The sequence below is a fragment of the Gymnogyps californianus genome, chromosome 6 (assembly GCF_018139145.2).
Source record: "Gymnogyps californianus isolate 813 chromosome 6, ASM1813914v2, whole genome shotgun sequence".
Classification (NCBI taxonomy): domain Eukaryota; kingdom Metazoa; phylum Chordata; class Aves; order Accipitriformes; family Cathartidae; genus Gymnogyps; species Gymnogyps californianus.
In genome coordinates, this window is record NC_059476.1 from 38,119,469 (window position 1) to 38,137,260 (window position 17,792).

At 47.4% G+C, this 17,792-nt stretch overlaps 2 protein-coding genes across 7 annotated transcripts in view; one reads left to right on the forward strand and one right to left on the reverse strand.

Annotated features, from left to right (window-relative positions):
- Positions 1-1,018: 1,018 nt before the first annotated feature.
- Positions 1,019-5,973, forward strand: PCBD1 (pterin-4 alpha-carbinolamine dehydratase 1). 2 transcript variants are annotated; one of them, XM_050899190.1, is made up of 4 exons: positions 1,019-1,065; positions 4,149-4,280; positions 4,645-4,725; positions 5,284-5,973. In XM_050899190.1, exons 1-4 carry the CDS (start codon positions 1,063-1,065, stop codon positions 5,380-5,382), a joined length of 315 nt encoding a protein of 104 aa, XP_050755147.1. In that variant the 5' UTR covers positions 1,019-1,062; the 3' UTR covers positions 5,383-5,973. The 2 variants fall into 2 exon arrangements, with proteins under 2 accessions (XP_050755147.1, XP_050755148.1); XM_050899191.1 differs by lacking the exon at positions 1,019-1,065 and adding an exon at positions 3,831-3,850 and having other exon boundaries at positions 4,166-4,280.
- Positions 5,974-7,365: 1,392 nt separating this feature from the next.
- SGPL1 (sphingosine-1-phosphate lyase 1) overlaps positions 7,366-17,792 on the reverse strand; it is a 46,422-nt gene continuing 35,995 nt past the window's right edge. For all 5 annotated transcript variants that reach the window (XM_050899301.1, XM_050899299.1, XM_050899300.1 and 2 more), the window contains 8 exons: positions 15,504-15,592; positions 14,213-14,318; positions 13,632-13,730; positions 12,423-12,572; positions 11,925-12,163; positions 11,133-11,279; positions 9,973-10,093; positions 7,366-9,873 (listed from right to left, as the gene is read on the reverse strand). In XM_050899301.1, the coding sequence (XP_050755258.1) occupies positions 9,733-9,873; positions 9,973-10,093; positions 11,133-11,279; positions 11,925-12,163; positions 12,423-12,572; positions 13,632-13,730; positions 14,213-14,318; positions 15,504-15,592 (1,092 nt within the window). In that variant the 3' untranslated portion in view covers positions 7,366-9,732. The remainder of the gene's footprint in view (positions 9,874-9,972; positions 10,094-11,132; positions 11,280-11,924; positions 12,164-12,422; positions 12,573-13,631; positions 13,731-14,212; positions 14,319-15,503; positions 15,593-17,792) is intronic.

The window sequence follows — 17,792 nt, forward strand, 5'->3', positions numbered from 1 at the left end:
GGGTCTCCCAGGACACAAAAGATGCTCATTTTTCCTTTTCATTACCATGGCAAGCAAATCTACACAGAGTAAAAAAGGAAAGGAAGAATTTGCTTCCCTCTAACTTGCCTGCTGGAGAAACAAATCATCTCTGTGGCATCCACGAACCCTAACAGTAGAAAACAAAATGTGCACAAGAGTATACACAAGGGATGTATGTCACACTATATTAAAAAATTTCCAGAATCAGTTGCTTCAAGGGTAAAGAAAGCCATGAGGGTATAGCAGGGTGCTGAATTTCTGTCTACTACATACATCAGCATGGTACAAAATTGTTGTCAGCACTGGAAAATTGCCCATCACATGAGTGGATTTAGCAGACGATGAGCTACAGGACACGGGCACAAATCCGGAAGGCCTAGAGAGTGAAAACACGCCGGGGAGCAACATGCAGCATCCGTGCAGACACGGTTCCCTCGGCAACAGGAGAAAACACCTTAAAAATGCTCAGAAGTGTTGTGCTGCACACACTCCCCCCATTACCCTGGCTCTTGGTCCACGTGCTGTGATACAACCCAGGCTGTCCCCAGACAATGCAGCCTTCAGCTCGTGATTGTCACTGCACAGAGCTCAAAAGGCTGGGAGGCACACGTATATGCTCAGCCAGGACGACTGCCACATTCATCACGTGTTGCCAGCAGCATCCAGCAGTACCGGCTTTAACTGTCCCTTCTCCATCCCGTTCTGCCTTTTCCTTGTGCAACAGGTTAAAAACAAAAAGTGACCGTACAGGAGAGGGGTGGGTGGTTCAGGGGTGGACGCATCACCGCTTTGGCGTGCAGGGGTTCGAAGAGACCCTGTTTTAGCATCCCCCCAAGCCCCACGGCCCCGTAGGGCCCCGCAGGCGGGTGACCGCTGCCGGGCAGCGTTGGGAAAGGCACGGGCAGCAGTTTGCCGTGGGTGGACCCGGCCCCCTCGCCACGCCTCCCGCCGCCCCGGACAAGCCACGGTTCCACCGGGCTACGGTACTGCCTGCACCACCCAGCCTGGACCGGGGACGGAGGCCACGGAGACCCACGGGCGATGGTAAGTCGCTGCTGGGAAATCCGGCTGTTGCTTTGCAGGCGGCGGCAAAGGACAGGGCGGGAAGGTTTCAGCGGCAGCTCCGGCCTCTGAGAAGAGGCAGGAAGAAGGGGAGAAAGGAAGAGAGCTCTGCACTGTGGTTAATAAGTAATGCAGGGAGCTCCGCCGGCTGCTGCTGAATTACCAAAGCCAGTGCTCTCCAGGCTCTGCGAGGGGGAGGGAAAGGGTCTGTCAGCAAGGCTGCGCTGCCAGAGTGACCCCCCGCTCAAATTCTGCATGGCAAGTATGACCCCCACGCGTGCTCCGTCTGCACGGCCCGTGCAACCCACCCTGGCTGGCTGGAAATCAGCTTTTTCACAGCAGCGGAGGGGACAGGAGCAAAAGACCCTGGGCCTTGTGGCATACCTCGTTGCAGCCCTGCCTGCAGGTCCTGCTCACGCCAGGGCTGTCCCCTTTACCTTCTCCTAGGTGACAAGTCACCCTTAAAAGGCAAGATGTTAGTTTGAGTAGAGAGGGTTGTTTCATCTCCAGAAAGCCCAAAGCTCTCCCAATTTCCCATGCTGGTTCCTTTCCCTCAGTTGCACAATGTACTTGGTTTCCTGCTGGCAAAAAAAAAAAAATCCCAATACCTTGCCAGTTGAGAGCCAGCAAAAAGAAAACAAAATAATTAAGTTTCCCCTAATGAGAAGAGTGTGTTTTAAAGGAGTAAGTGCACATGAAAGCATTAACATGCCATACCGAGAAAAACAGCAGGCTAGCCAATGTGCTGGGGTGGAGAAGCAGGGAAGAGGAAGGGAGCGGGGTGGAGGGCACAGAGGGTGCTCCGGGCAGAGGGCTCGCCATCACAAGACACGGCCGGAGGAGCTGGCTTTCGTGTGGTCTGTTGGCCAAACCTCAGCCTGACCATGCCTCCCACTGGTGCCGCGCTCTCAGAGAGGAGATGGGCCTGGAAAAAGCCCGGGGGCCTGTCCTCCCACATAGTCACGACACAGAAAAGGGTTCAGAGAACAATTAAGCCGCCTCCCTCCCAAGCAGCCTAGTTTCTTGCTCTGCCCAGGGGAGGCTGGCTTGGAACCCAGCCCGCTGCAGCCATACCCCTCTGCTCCAGGCAAGCAACAGCTCTGGCTTTATACAGCCTTTCCTCTCTTTAGCACCGACACACGAGCAGCAGGTTTCAGCCCCTGGTGCTGAAACCTGGCGCAGCCCCTACCCTGTTCCCATCAGAGTCCCCCAGGGCAGCCCCCACGGGTGCCCCCCTGCCAGCGGCCCCGTGCAGAGCCAGCCTCCGTCCCCACTTTATCCAGTTGCTAAGCTACCCGCGCCCAGCTTATCACGCCATCAGCACGGAAGGGCAACGGCTGAGGGTTTATTGCGCTGAGCTGTGTTTACTCACTACCTTCCCTCCAAACCCAGAGCTCAAGAAGGGACGGGGTTGACATTAGCGAGGGGGTGGCAGAGCCAGGGCTGGCAGGGGCCATCCAAAACACCGCACAAACTGAAGGGCAGCTCGGGTGGTTTGCACGCTAGCAGCGAGGCCGGAGCTAGCACGGGCGAGGAAGGCTCTTCCCCAAACATCGTGCAAGAGGGAGAGCGGGCAGCTGCGATGCCAGGGGGACAGGAACCATCCTACCCTCAGCCACCCCCCGAGCTAAGGTTCAGCGCGCACCTTGGCACTCTCCATTTCATGAAGTGCTCTGCAGCTGACAGCTTTCTCTAAGCATAATGGTCACGGCTACGCAGACAGGTAGGCACCCACACAGCCCGATGGCTTAGCAGACCCAGTAAAATGGGAACAGGGCATAATCTTTCCAATCTTCCTCAAAACATGCAAAACCAAAGAACAACCCACAAAAACATCAGCTCCATGGCTGCCTCTGGTTTTGTACAGCCTGTGAGTAGGTAAACTATAGGAAAGGAGGATTTGCCTTAGTTGCTCAGCTGTTGAAGATGCTGCTTCTGAGCATCCATGCCCAAGCGAAGCATCTCAAGAGGCTGCCGACCAAACACCCACAAGAAACAGTGGGCCGTATTTGTTGGGACTCATATCTAACTTGCCACGCTTTGCTCTACAGCACATAAAGGAAAACAAATTGCAAAGAGATTTTGGTCTTTGTCCTTGGGAAACAACAATCCTCACCAACTCAAAAGATCAGATCATCCCCTAGGAAAGAATTTTAATTGCCAGAACATAACCTTTCAGATAGAGCAATACCTCTCTGCACTCAATCCTGCCTTCCCCACTGAGCCACATGATACACTGGCTTAGGTAGCCCCCATCCCCAAGAACTCCATTTTAGTCTCATCTTTGCCTATATTCACTCCCCAAAGCCAAGAACTGCGCCTTTCTTTTTTTTTTCCCCTCCCTTAAAAAAAACAAATAACAGCAGCTCTGCCCAAGAGCAGAAGACAATGCTAAATCACAATCCCTCCCTCTGCCCTTTGTTACTCACAGACAGAAACAGCCTCTTAAACTCCATCATAACATAAGGGAGATTGATAAAGAAAAGGAGCTGAACTCCTATTTAGTGTGACTCATCTCTCTGATTGACACCACTTCTTTCTCCTCTAAAGCAAGCTTCCAGCACAGATGACCTGCAAATAAAAGCCCTCCCGCTTTGGGAAGGTACTTTGCCAACCTCAAAAGCAAGCAATTCTCAGTTCTAGAAACCATCACAGAGTTTCAGAGGGTTTTTTTTTTTCCAGAAAATTATATGTATTTGGGAGCTTAACCTCACACAGCCATCATTTCTGAGTACCTCAAGGTTATAATGAATACGTATACACACTGGTAAAGCGGTAGTGTTGCAGGTCAGGGGACAAAAGTGACAAGCTGGACTTTACTTGACCGAGGTACATGCAGTATGTACCCAGAGCAGGGAGCAGAGGACAGCACTGATATCCCCTATCATCAGCACCCCCCAGTTCAGGTCCACACACACGCTCTAACCCTCCCACCCAGTCCGCAGCTGCCTCCATGGGCCCATAGCTCCACGACCCATGGGATGCCTCGCTGCTTTGAACATCTGCTTCATCCTACCTCTGCCACGCTGATCTGCTCCTCTTCCCTTCCCTTTCTGCGGTGTCAGGCAGGAAAAGCCCACAGGCTGAGCACGGAGGAGAGGGAGCAGCTGCTGCCAAACCTGAGAGCCGTGGGGTGGAACGAGGTGGAAGGCAGAGACGCCATCTTCAAAGAGTTCCACTTCAAGGACTTCAATCGGGTATGAGCATCGGTGGTACGGAGTTTTACAAAGCGGGAGACCTGGTTCGCAGAGCAGGGAGTCCCATCTGCAAGGCTCAGCCAAAGAAACCTCTCCGTGTTTCTCCTGAAATGTAATGGCTGAGCAAGATAACCTGCCCAAGACAAAGCGCCCAACCCAGCACACAGTTTGACTGGGAAAAGCTCCCCAAAAAAAGAGGAAAACCCATAGAAAACCTCAACAAAGGTACAGAACATCCCAGGCCTTGCATTTGGTTGGGTTACCTAGAAACACGCAGTGTAAAATTAATAGTAATGGGGTGAAAAACAATATATTGCAGGGTAAGTGGTTCAGAGCTAACTTTTCTTCTTACTCCGCGGGGCAGGCCTTTGGCTTCATGACCAGAGTGGCTCTACAGGCAGAAAAACTGGATCACCACCCGGAATGGTTCAATGTGTACAATAAGGTAAGAAACAGGGATGGTGGGGGCAAATGGAGCTCTTCAGGGAGCAGATCCCTTTTTTGAGGCATAAAACAGCAGCAGTAAGTCCTGTTCAGATCAGAAGGACCTCTTCCTTCAGATGCTATTCCCTTGGCATATCACAGCCAGCCTACAGCTATCACTTACAGATCCTTTCCTCCCCCCCCTTTTTTTTTTTAACCTGTCCAGCTGAGTAGTAGCTGCCTGTAGGCTAGCACCAGGGTTGCTTTTTTAAATCAGCATCAGAAGTAGCAGCAAGGGGAAAAGCCTCTGGAGAAAGAGTGAGCTGAAAAGCGAGCACAGCCAGCTGCTGTGACCAAGGTGGGGTAGCAGTGACAGCATGTGGCCAGGACAAGCTGTAGGAAGGGGAAAACCAGGCAAAGGGCCAGACTACCTCTCCCACTCCGGGAAACTTTGCTAACAAGTCTGGAGAAAGTAATAGCACTACCTGCCTCATCAGATGCGAACTGTCTGCAGCACTGGGGGGAACCATTCCTGCTCTTTCTGCCAGCAGCACTTGGTCAGTCTGTCTGTCTGGTTTAGGTTCACATCACCTTGAGTACCCACGAGTGCGGAGGCTTATCGGAGCGAGACATCAACTTGGCCAGCTTCATCGAGCAGGTTGCAAATTCTCTCTCCTGACTAGAGACAGACATGTGAAGCCAAAAATCAACTCTGCCGCTGCCACAACCCACGTCTCGCCTGGACGGCTGCACCTAGAGCCTTCTCCCATTTCCAAGCTAGTTCCTGGACCCAGACTGCCTAAACGCCATGCCAAACTGCCCACCACAGCTCAGACGGATGGAGGCACTTCTTCGGCACCAGTGCGTACATCCATCTCTGATCTTGCTGCTTCCATTCTTAAACCCTTCGTTAGCTGTGCGCTACCAGCACACAAACTGCTGAGCCCCAGGGGCTTCCAGCAGATGTGCCCTTTTACCAGGAGCCATGTTACACAATTGCACCAGTAAATCTTTCCAGAGCCTGATCCCCCTCCCCGGCCCCAGCCACTGTGTTATTGCTTCTTACCTGCTGGAATATGCTTTCTACCTAAAATGTGGTACGTCAACCCTTCGGTTTCTCTATAACATACCAGCAACTGTGATGTGCAATTTGGTTATTACTGTAACCTCTCTCTAGTAGTATTATAAGCAGGCATGTGATCTCACACCTATTGTAACCAGCCTTTAGCAGGATGCCAACTGAAAATGTTTACAATAAACGTCTTAGTTAACCTGATGTCAGTTTGGAAGGAGGCCTCGCTGTCAAAACTACGCCAACAGGTTTTACCAAGGCAGGTACTGGCCTGACTGCTCTCAGGAAGGTGCTTCTGCCATGGAAAAGCTTCTTGATGAAGCAACGCGGAGAAAGGGCACGTGCCTTCGCAGGCCTGCACCTCAAAGTCAACGGGGTCTGAAAGAGAATGAGATTATCAAAGCCAGCGCAGATCAGATAAAAACTGCTTGTGCTAAAATCAGAAGCGTACCATAGCCAAGAAACAAACGCAGGGAAGGCACAGGGGATGCTTACAGTGGAATACCTCCCCCAAAAGAGGTTGTAGGTGGATTTGGTGGTGTAAGATCTTCACTCCAGTAACACAATGATCTCAGCATTCAGGGAGTCTGCAGCCAAATTGCTGCGTTTTCAGTACAACAGGAACAATTTGCTGTGAAACCAACAGTAGTTGCTTTCAGCAAAACAGTCTGGGAAAAACACTACAAACACCCAATTCAGGTGTTTTTTTTTTTTTTTCCTTTTTTTAACCCTTTAAAGTTCTATAAAGTATTAAGAGAAAATCCATAGCTCTTAAATGACAATTTTCAGCATCCTTGAACATCACATGCAAGAGGTAGCCATGGACACCACCTTTATCTTGACAGAACGAAAGAGCAGCTCTCGGGCAGAGTTAGTAAGATTCAAAAAAACATCTTCCCTGCCACAAACCAGGCTGTGCATGAGCAAAGACCAGGAGCAATAGATCCCCATTCATTCAAATGAGCATTGAAACAGAAAAATAAGAGTTCAATGAGCCTACATAGCTAAATGCACCATTTTAATACAAACTAGGCCCATTTTCACCATCTCTTCAGCTATTTCAGCCTACAGTTTTACAGTGGCAAAATACAGCAATACAGAATACTGCCATCAGATGATCTCGTCCCATTTGTTCATTAAAAAGTCAATGTGTATTTATTGGGCAAGATATTATTGTGTTGTACGCAACCCTTCCACTCCCCCCTCCCCCAAGTCATCAGAAAAGTGCAGATGAAATCCATGGCATGAAGACACACATTTCTTCTTGGTCCATCCCATCGGATATTCTTCAGTCTAGTACCTAAGAGCACGCAAATCCCTTGGGAGTGCTTTGTACAAGCAAATTCAGCGCCTCGCTTGGAGAATCTGACAGAAATCTCGCAGGAATTAATAGTTGCAAATATCCCTCCAGGTCTAAAGTACCATCCAGTTTCAGATCATAATCCAGTCCATAAAATTCTTCTTTTTTGTCTTTTAAATAATTATACAGCCTGTTAATCGCACCGTTTTCCTAAGACCATTTGGCATGATAAAGGAGATGCAGATTACATGTTAGATGACAAGGATGAATAAAGACTATACACCGGTAAATTACAGTGGCCTATTCACGACCAGAAGATTACATTTACAGTATAGAACAAATACACATAAAACAATTAAACCCACAAATATTACTAGTAAGTGAAGCCCAGAATAGAATACATTGACTGACAAATAACATCTTCAAATACATCCAAAAATGTGAAATGGAGCACTGATCTGTTAGATCCATCTACTTCCTCAGAGGAGGATGCAACCAGGGAAGAGAAGGGAGTTTCTCTCTTTCACCCCACCCCAGTCCATCCCCTCTTTCTTTTAAAGCAGAAGGAAAAAGAGTACCTCCCTTTTTTGTTTTGTTTTTTTTTAAATCTCGGTTCAAAAGAGAACCATCACAGTAGCCAGACAAGACTGTCTCCAAAGTACTGCAAACTCAGAGATGCAGCAATGGTCACATTGGCAAGAGGTTAACAGAATAAATAGGTCCCACATAAATGCTGACTGCCAGAGCTGGTAACACCATCAAGAGACTATCAGGCAATTCAAATGCAATGTTTTCAAAAGGGCTCAGATACATGCATAAAGTCATCAATTTAAGGGCAGATGCCCAAAATACTTTTGTCTCCTAGCACTGAGAATAAACCTGTTAAAAAGCAAGTATCCTTCCCACAATCACTGGGCCCAAGGCTGCACTCGTTTGTGCAGTGGCTGGTAAGTAACCTTCTCATTCAGTGTAATTATTGTGCAAGTGTGTACCTCAGCTGTGCTAAACCAGGGAGGGCCAGCTTCGGGCTAACGAGCCCACTACAGCAGACACACAGATGACTTCACACACCCTGCACAAGACTGTGCAAACATGGCACGAGGTCTTCTCCCAAGTGTTGAGCTCTGCCTGGAAAACTCTCAGTAGCATGCAAAAAGCTGAGAGGAAACACGTGGGAAAGCCCTGCAGGAGTAACTCCGCCGCTGTTTAACAACTCAAGAGATTCTAGCTTGTCCTTAAGGCCACAACTGCCTCACAAGTTGCACTGGGAAAACTCTCTCACCATAAAAACAGCGGAGAAAAATAGGAAGGGTGAGTCATATGCCCAAGGCTTGAATACCTCCAACTTGCTGCATCTTATCATCTACCTCTCAGAGCTATACCAGCATCTTTGTAATACTGTGAAGAGCCTTGGCTCAATACAACTACTATTCTACCTTATAGACAAGCATACTTTCTCTGAGGCCAGTCTGCCTTTGAGGTTTTTTTTTTCAGTATAGTACCATAAGGAAACTGCCGCAGCAAACGTTGCGGTCAACAGCTGAACCCTCAAATCCTCCCTGGCGTCCCACAAAAAAAAGCCAGAGAAGCATCAAGGCACAATGGTGAACGCCCTTTTGAGTGTGCCTTAAAAGAATCAGTGCAAAGAGCAGAGATTACTACTATTACAAAAGTCACCTTTTTATACTAAAAGGTCACGGTAAAAAAAGGTCAGCTTTGGCACCATCCGTTTGCACGTGAAGTCCCTAGCCATGAGACACGCCAGGGCCTGACTGACTCTACTACAGCATTGTGAGATAGTGCAAAACCTTCAAGTTACGAACAGTGAAATCACTGTTTTGCACATCCCTCCAGAATTGTGCAAGGTACAACAAAAGCACTCGTAAGTGGTAAATGCATGTCTTCTAGAAGAGGCAGGGAAGCAAAACAGTTACTACGTACCTAGGATTTTCAGTACCATCCAGTTCCTCTCCCTACACCACCCGCTTGGTTTCTATTTCTGCTCTTATTCAAACCAAGAGATTCCAGAAAAGGATTTTGTGTTGGGGGTTTTTTTCCCCTCAGCAGATATTGACTGCAATCTCACTGAGATCTCCAGAGGGGATTTCAAAAAGAGTACATGACCATCTTTCCTTTGCCAATTTATCGGCTCTGCATTACATAGATATAAGGCTCCCAGCACAGTCTGTTAAATGCGGTAGCTTGGAGGAATACTCAAAAGAAAACAAAATTTTCAATGTATTTTCTGCCTTCAGCTTCTGGGAAGATTGAAGCTTTGGAACACAACATGAGAACTCAAATCTAACACTTGGTTGGACACCGGCTGAATACCAGGTCTGAGGACAAGAAACAGCAAGGAATGAAGTGACACACAGAATACCTGAGGAATTTGGAGCTGTGGAACGGACATTCAATTCACCATCAATAGTCATGATGAAAACAGGCAGGAGGAAGGGAAGAAAAGCCCTAAAAATAAAGTTGGGCATGAAAATAACGCGGATTTCAGAACAGACTAAGATGGGGAAGGAAGTTTTCAAGATCAAGCCGTCATCAGACCTGCAATTGTAGGAACAAAGGCTTACTGCAATCTCTTCCCCTAGGAAACCTTTAGAACCACCCCAGTAGTAGCTGGCAAGGCATCAATTGTTGCACTACAGTCAGTGGTGGCCGGGAGAGCCGTTCATGTGCTTTTCGCTGCAAGGAACATCTGTGCTGTAGAGGCCGTCCAAGTACGCCTGAGAAATCTCCGCTACCAAGCTCCTGTCTGGGACGGACTGGGCCATTCCATAGATGGCTCCCTAAGCAGAGAAGAGGAGGTCGTTACATAGGATCATTAATGCCATCAGAGAAATATGCTCACCCCAAACATACCCTCAACTATATGCTGGCCTCCTTACCATGCCTGTCGTCTTGGCGTCGAGGTCCTTCATGATGTCCTCAATGCTGTCTTTGACATCTTTCAGGAACTGTTCAGCAACACCGGACTTTGTGTGCAACTGCGTAATGCAGAGATGAATGCTGGGCAGGCAGGGGAGAGGGGAGAGATTAACCGTCTCAGGTCTGTACAGCTCCACATTTTGAGCAACCTGACAGCCATTTAGTCCTTCCCTGGCCAGTGACAACCATGTATCTCCTTAAAGTAGCATTTCAGCAGTATAATGGGAGAAGACAATCCACTCCCTCCCAATTAAAGGTAATCCCTGCAAAATACTTGCTAAAACCAAGCTGCGGAGAGTTCAGCTCTTCTTTTGCAAAATGGCAACTCCTCCTTCCTTCCTGACTTCACCATACACAGTTAAAGGCCTATAATTTTCTCATCTCATTCCAGGTACCTCTGGTGAGAAAAATGCAGCTGCCTGCAAGCACGGTGATCCTCACCATCCTTTCCCTGCCCTTCCTTTCCAGCCATCAGCCACCCACAGCGTGGAAGTTAGCATCCACCAGAAGGAACAGGGCTACTCTCACCTCTGAGCTATCACTTCAGGCTCTCTAGACTTCACTTCATGCTAACTGCATGTCCAAAATTTCTTCAGTGCAGCTACATCTGAGAGCATTTGCCCCTTTTACCCACAGAAAAACTGCCACCCAACTCAAGGAAACTCTCTGACAAACATTCATTTTCCACCAGGCTGGAAAGACCACTGCAAGTGATCAGTCCTTCACTGTTCTTTCAGTTACCTTCATCTTCACTGGGCAGCAGGAAGATACCAAAAATAAACAAATCCGCAAACCCTCAGTTAACTAACATGAGATAAGCTATTTATAGCTGGCTATTTATATTTTTCTGCTTGTATTAGACAGAGGTAAATAGAAAGGGAGCCTCAGATATGTCCTCTGCCAGGCTCATTAAAATTACTATTGCCTTATCCTCACTGCAGTAACTACTATATATCAGCAATTACAAAAGTAATTCCTTCTCTACAGAGGAAAAGCCTACATGCAGTTTATCAGATATGGACACCATCACTCAGCAAATCACAAGAGCTACATAGCCTGAAGACAACCATCTTGCATACCCTGGCTACGCACATCGCTCCACTGGTCTCCACAAACTCACCTTGATGGGAACTGTAGGACATTTAAGTTCCATCCTTTTGCAGCTAAGAAATTAGATAATCGATAAATGTCGAAAACATCCGAACCAATGGAGAGGACAGACACCTCAGGTTTCCCAAAAATGAAGATGCTGTCAATTTTTCTCAACCTTGAAAAGAAAAAGGAGAAAACGAGTGACTGACCAAGGTTACAGGGGCCAGACATTCTGTCCATCTATCTGGAGCCTTAAAGGAAAAGCTACAGAAGGGAACAGACAACAGCACATTCCTACCAAAAAATCACGCAACCAGCCCATGCCATTGGGACTTGCAAGAGGACTCAGGTCATTACAGGCCCTAAAGTCAAGTACACTCAGGAATAAATGCAAAAGAGGGAAGACAGAGAGGCAAGGGAAGACAGAGTAGCAGGGAAAAATCAGCTTTTCAGCTCACATAGCAACACAAGCACCCCAACAGGAGAGAGTATAACTCTTCTTTTGTCATCCTGAGTAAGCCCTTCCAGATTCCCCCTCAGCCATGGCTGAGGCAGAAGAAACTCTTGAAGCAAAGTCAGCTAAATAAAGATGCCTGCACCCCTCCTCTCTGTGCCTCTCAGCTATCTGGCACAGGGCAGCACCTGGGCATAAACAAAGGATCTTCTCCCATAACTGCCCAGTGGATCCCTACCCAGCATGTAACATGCTATAGCTTTTCCAGGGAAAAAGAAAAGTTGCAAGAGAAACACAAGCAGTTTGGGAGAAGGAGACCAGAACAGGGTTAAAGAGTGCAATTAAAACGCTAAGGCATGCACGTACTCTGATTCGAGGAAACGAGCCGTTTTAATGATCCTCTTCGTAGCCTCAACGTAGCCCGATTCTCCTATGTGCATCAGAGTTGCCCAGCACGCAGCTATAATTCCACCAGGCCTGGAGCCTGCCACGGAGGGAGAAGCGTATATGCCCCCTTGCCAGTCGGGTGCTATAAAGAACTGGTAGCTCCTGTACTTCTTGTCGCTGTACAGCACCACTGAGGAACCCTTGGGAGCATAGCCATACTGCAAAGGGCATAGAAAGCATTAAAAAGCAGCAAGAGGGCACAGAAAACACATTCAAGCACTCGCTGCACGCAGTCACCAAAATCCCATTTGCCTGTACTTTGGTGCATTGCACAAAGCATCCAAATAGAGCAGCCCCTACCCCTGCACTTCAGCACTCCTCCACATAGCAGAGCAGAAATGCCTGAAGGCAGGGATGGCATCAGGAACCACTCCCCAAAAATGAAAGATCTTCCAGTGCTTTCTCCCCCCTTCTTACCTTGTGGGTATCAGCAGAAATGCTGGTCACACCTTTTACGCGGAAGTCAAATGGATGCTTTAGAGGGAACCCTGCCTTGTCCATGAAAGCAATAAGAAAACCACCCAGGCAGGCGTCGACATGGAAGGGGATTTTGTACTTCACCGCAAGCTGTGTGTGAACAAGAGATTCTGGTGAGTAACATGTAATCAGGCAAGAAAATGATGTGGTTGGGGCACCCAAACTCCAGTCACCAAAAGGTACTCTGCATTTCACAATTAAATGTTTCCTGAACCCTTTTGGAGCATCCTGCCACTCTCAAGCCATTGAAGGACAGGAGATCTGGAAGGGCTGGCTACTTGCAGGATGCCTTCTCCTGCCTTCCACATACGTGAAGGCTGCCAGTGAGAGGAAAAACAACACCGCGTTTTGGCAGTTTGCTGTATTTGCCAGAGATGTGACAACGTGGTCTGAAAAGAGTATCTGCAATAAAGTGTAAGGGAGTGATCCAAATGAAAAGAAGGTCAGAGGCCCTGGCTGGTTACATACAAAATAAATAACTGGAGCACAGAGAGAAAAATCAAGAGGCATGTTTGAAAAATAAGGTCCCAGCCCTTTGACTCCTACTCCCTCCACGCATTCCTCAGACTTCTGCACCAAGTTTGCTACAACCAGTAGGCCCTAAATCAAAGCCTTTTTACCAGGTGGACTATTTTGCTGTTATTTCCTTTCAGGTATCAAAGAATGAGCCCTTCTGGTTGGTCTCGCAGTGGGTGCAGCGAAGCTCTAAGTCACGTACACAATACATACCTTCAGTTACAGCAGAAGTTTATGGCACAGACTTGAGAGTTCAGAGACAAAGCATGCGCAAAAGACTTGCTGCTTTGCCATGACACACCACATGCACCAGCTCAAGTCCAAAATACAGCCCCACGCAAACACCTTTATGACAACGCCCAGAGGTAACTTCTAGTACTTAAAGCCCGCCTTCTCACAGCAGTCACAGAGTACAAAAAAAAATAGTCCCATATTCCTCCTCACTTCAAATTGTCCCCTACATAACCCTGCTGTTGGTTAACACCCAATTTGAGGACAGTAATACCGTCCCAACCAGTCTGCTCCTCCCACCAGCTTCACTCATCAGCATCCTGGAACCCCTCTGCTCTTCTTGAACAGAAGGACATGCTGGTTTTATTGCTACAGCACCCAGAAGTCCCATAGGCACCCTACCTCTGCCACCTCTTCAATCGGGTCCATAATTCCATGCGGGAACTGGGGAGCGGAACAGACCAACATGGCTGTGTTCTTCGAGATAGCTCTCCTCATTGCCTGAAGATTTAAAGAGAGAAGATGCTCACATTCCGTTTACCAAGTGCCATCCTGCCAAAAAAGATAAAAAGTGGAAACATGCAGCATCTGGTCTTAAAAACCAACATGCAAAAGCCTACAGAAAGCAAAGCAAGGAGCTACAAGCATCAGCAGACATCAGATGAGTCATTTAACTCATCCACTTGGAGATACTAAAACACTTTTGTTCACCCTCATATGGAATCTGGGGCTATTTCTGAAATACATACATTATTTGATTCTAAATGAATCACACAGGACAAAGGGATGGTTTACATCCAATTATTTCAAACAAAACCTTATCTGCAATGACAGGCACTTATTCCTGCCATTTTTCCTTATTTCCAGGAAGCATTCATCCCTCTCTAGCCACTGACTTGCTACCTGGATACGTCGATTTCTTGCTATTTGCCATACAACGCTAATTTCCCACAGAAAGAGTGCTGTGCTGCCTAAAGCAATACCTGAACATCCACTTCCATAGCCTTGGTCAATGGTATGTGAATCAACTTCAGTCCAAAGTAGTGTGCTGCCTTGTCAAATGCTGCGTGAGCACTCACCGGCACCAACCTAGAAAAGTAACAGATTGCATACGTCAACCCAGGCAGCACCTAAGCCTTACCGTGAACAGGAGGAGAAAGAGCAAAAAAATTCAGTCTGTAGATATTTCTGCATGACAGACAGGTCACAAACAGGCCAACTGCATGTTTCAACTCGTCAAAAAATCACAGAGACCGAAAAAAGAAAAAAAGTTGGGGAAGACACTCTCTGGGACAGCATGAAGGCCACGTGCTGTTCTGAACTAAAACGATGGACACTCAATCTTGAACAACCCAGAGAAAACCTATTAAAGTAATTCTATCCCACTGCATGGTCTTCTGTGAACCAGGAACTAGAATTCCCAAGAAAGCTAATTTCTTGTCATATCAAACAATATTGTACCATCTCCAACCAGCCACCCTCCCTGAGAGGGGCATATGAGACGATACAAAAGGGAAGGAGCAGCATAAATACACCAAATGAACATAACATTTGCTGTCTCCCATCTCGAACGACAGTGGCTGAACAGCCTTAATTAACCTTGTTTTCTGAGGCATCATATCTTTATCAGGGCCTTTAATAGCATGCAAAAACATTAGAGAGCGAAGAAAAGAACTGCAGGAATTCAGCAGAAGATGAACACCACAGTGTTTCATCTCTTTTTACATTTTCCCCTCGTAAGCAATTAACCAGAGAAATATTTTTGATGCACTGTCTAGAAAAAAGAAGCACATTAGAGAGAGCCAATCCTCTATTAGCAGTGTAACGATTAGCACAATTCCTCATTTCAGCTCCAAGCAGCCTCAACTTTAGTCCCAGAGTTTTCAGGCTAAACCCCTCTTTGATCTGAATAAATCAAAACCCTTAAACACTTCAAAGGGCCTGACAATCTCTGCTCGAGAGGGGCCCAAAGCCGATATGAGCAGGCTCTGTCTAGAGCAGCACGCAGGTATTGCCAAAACACATCTGCACAGTACAGCTACCACAGCCCCCCAGCAACATTCACGCCTCCCAGGCTGCTTAAAGGTTCCTGTGCTTTTGCATCACTTCTTTCAGCCCAGGTTTTTCCTCCTTCAGACACAGATGGACAAGGAGGAGGTGGTAATGAGCTATGAAATGAAGGATTACTGAGGTCTAGCAGCCACCTCAACTCAGAGGAACAGTAAATCCCACGAGCCCTCAAAGCAAAAACCAAGCCGTGGAGGTATCGCTCACATTTCTGGCTGTTTGATGCCTCTCTCGTAAGCCAGGTCTCGGTACGCCTTGCAGGCCATCAGAATGCTCTCAGTCCCCCCAGATGTCATCTGCCACAAAGAAAAGAAACAAACAAGAAAAACAACCGCTTACATGGATGTTGCAGAAGAGAAAAGCAAAAAAGGGATGCTGCCACAGCACCTCTGCCCAGAGATGCTTCAGAGGCAAGAGATGCACAGGACAACTCAGGTTTTCAAGGGCAGCAGAAGCCACTGAACAGCTCAAGGTCGCTTTCTGACATTCAGCTTGAAAGTGCACATTTAAGTAAATGTTGACTCCTTTATTTAAAGGGGGAGGGGGAAAAGGGAAAACAAAAAACCCCATTCAACTCAAAAGCCTAACAAGAGGGACCATACCACACAGTCACTAGCTGGCAAACATGACCGCACCTCATGAAACTGCTAGTACATACTTAGCTCTTGATTACCTGGGGATTGTTTATCTGGATTACAGGTTAATTATGCCACGTATACGGAAAAAACAAAGTTGATTCTGTATTAAGTCAACTGAAGTCCAGCAGGATTTATTAGGTCTGGAGCAGTGCCACGCTGAGCAATGGAGCCAGCTCAAGGTTGGCACCGCTCCTGAGCTACAAAACCTTCCCAGAACCCAGAGCACTGCGGCGTGCAGAGCTCTCTCCCACCCTCTCTCTGCAGAGGCCAGCCTAGGTTTGGTCAACACCAGGCCAGAGCTTGTAAGTCCTTAAGGACCCAAGACATTTTACACCAGGAGGAATTTCTGCATTACTCCCCCCAACAAGTCCCTCGGTATCCACACCCCCCACTACCCATGCTGTCCCAGCCCTCTTTACCCTGGCCACAGAAGAACAAGGGGTTTGCATCAGGAGGTGGAAGACAGGAAGGTGCACACACAAACTGTTCGATCAAGTTTACTAGTGCATACTAGAACTCAAGAGCTGTTGCAAATAAAGAAGTGAAACTTCTTACAGGAAGAAATTCGTCGAGTGGGAGGACTGTCTCTTGTCAGCCAGCCTTTATGAGTTCTGACACGCAGGGGACAGAAAAGCATGAGCGCACAAACCTTCCAAAGTAAAATTTTAACCTAGTAAAACACGAGGTTGGTTTTTCAAGCAGCCTGCAGGACTGACTGACTGCTATGCTGGGTGAGCCATAACACGAGGATGGGGGGTACCTGGGACAGGTATACAGAAGTGCAGGTGAAAGAGGAATCAAAAGCTACTTCTAGCGCTTACAGAGGACTAATTTTGATCCTCAGATCTGCTGAACCAACTGCAATTTCCCCTTTTAACCTCTTTCCCCCAAAAAATAAACATAAAAAGGATACAATCACATTTGCATGCCTTATGACATCTGCTGGTCTGGGTTTTCCTTTGTTTTTTTCCAGCTGACACAGCTGCAAACCCCAAAGTGCAAAGAAGAAGTGTGACTGTGTGACAATGACTAAACATTAAGTACAGAGATAAGGAACAAAGTTCACAAGCGCATAAAACAGCCTGCCACATTTGTTCCTAACATGATCCAAGCTAGCAGCAGCTGCCACCACAGGCAGTGTGGGAGTGACTGTCACACCACAGCCATTTTCTGCTTTTTTGGTAGTTTAAAAGCAACAGCTGTCGCAGATAAACCCTAACAGGGCCTCACACTGGATAAAGAAATCACTGCATTTATTGTGAAGCAAATAGATGGTAGCAGGAATGCAATGTCCTAAGCGTTTTATGGGCTGTGTCATTCACTTCTCAACCCTTCTTATGAAGAGATCTGTGAAGTTGTCAGCCACTACCTTTGGGAAAAAAAAACCAGCTGGTATAACATGGATGGCCTTCCTACCACGGGGCGGGAGAAGAGGAATGGGATTATTGCAGACTTGTAACACTGCTTGCAACATTGCTTACAATATTGCAATGATTGTGAAAACTTTGCTAGGCATGATTGGGGGATCTTGGGATTCACGTTACTGAACACCAGACACTTCATACCACCAGGCCTGCTCGCTGTTGAGCAAGCAGTCCTTACCTCTAACTCTCGTCTAGCTAATCTGCCCTTCAAAGAGCAGCCTCTCTACAGTCTTATTCCCATTTCGATCTTTCCACCAAAACAACAACATCTTGCCCTTATATATGACAAACCTTTCTTCAAAGTCTGGCTTATCCCCTGCACGAAAACGCTGAGCCACACACAGTTTTTGGCAGATCAGGGTCAACACTTCTCAACAGTTGGTCAGATGCAGGTTAAGGAACAGCATCCAGGACTGATCCTCCTCCCAGGTACC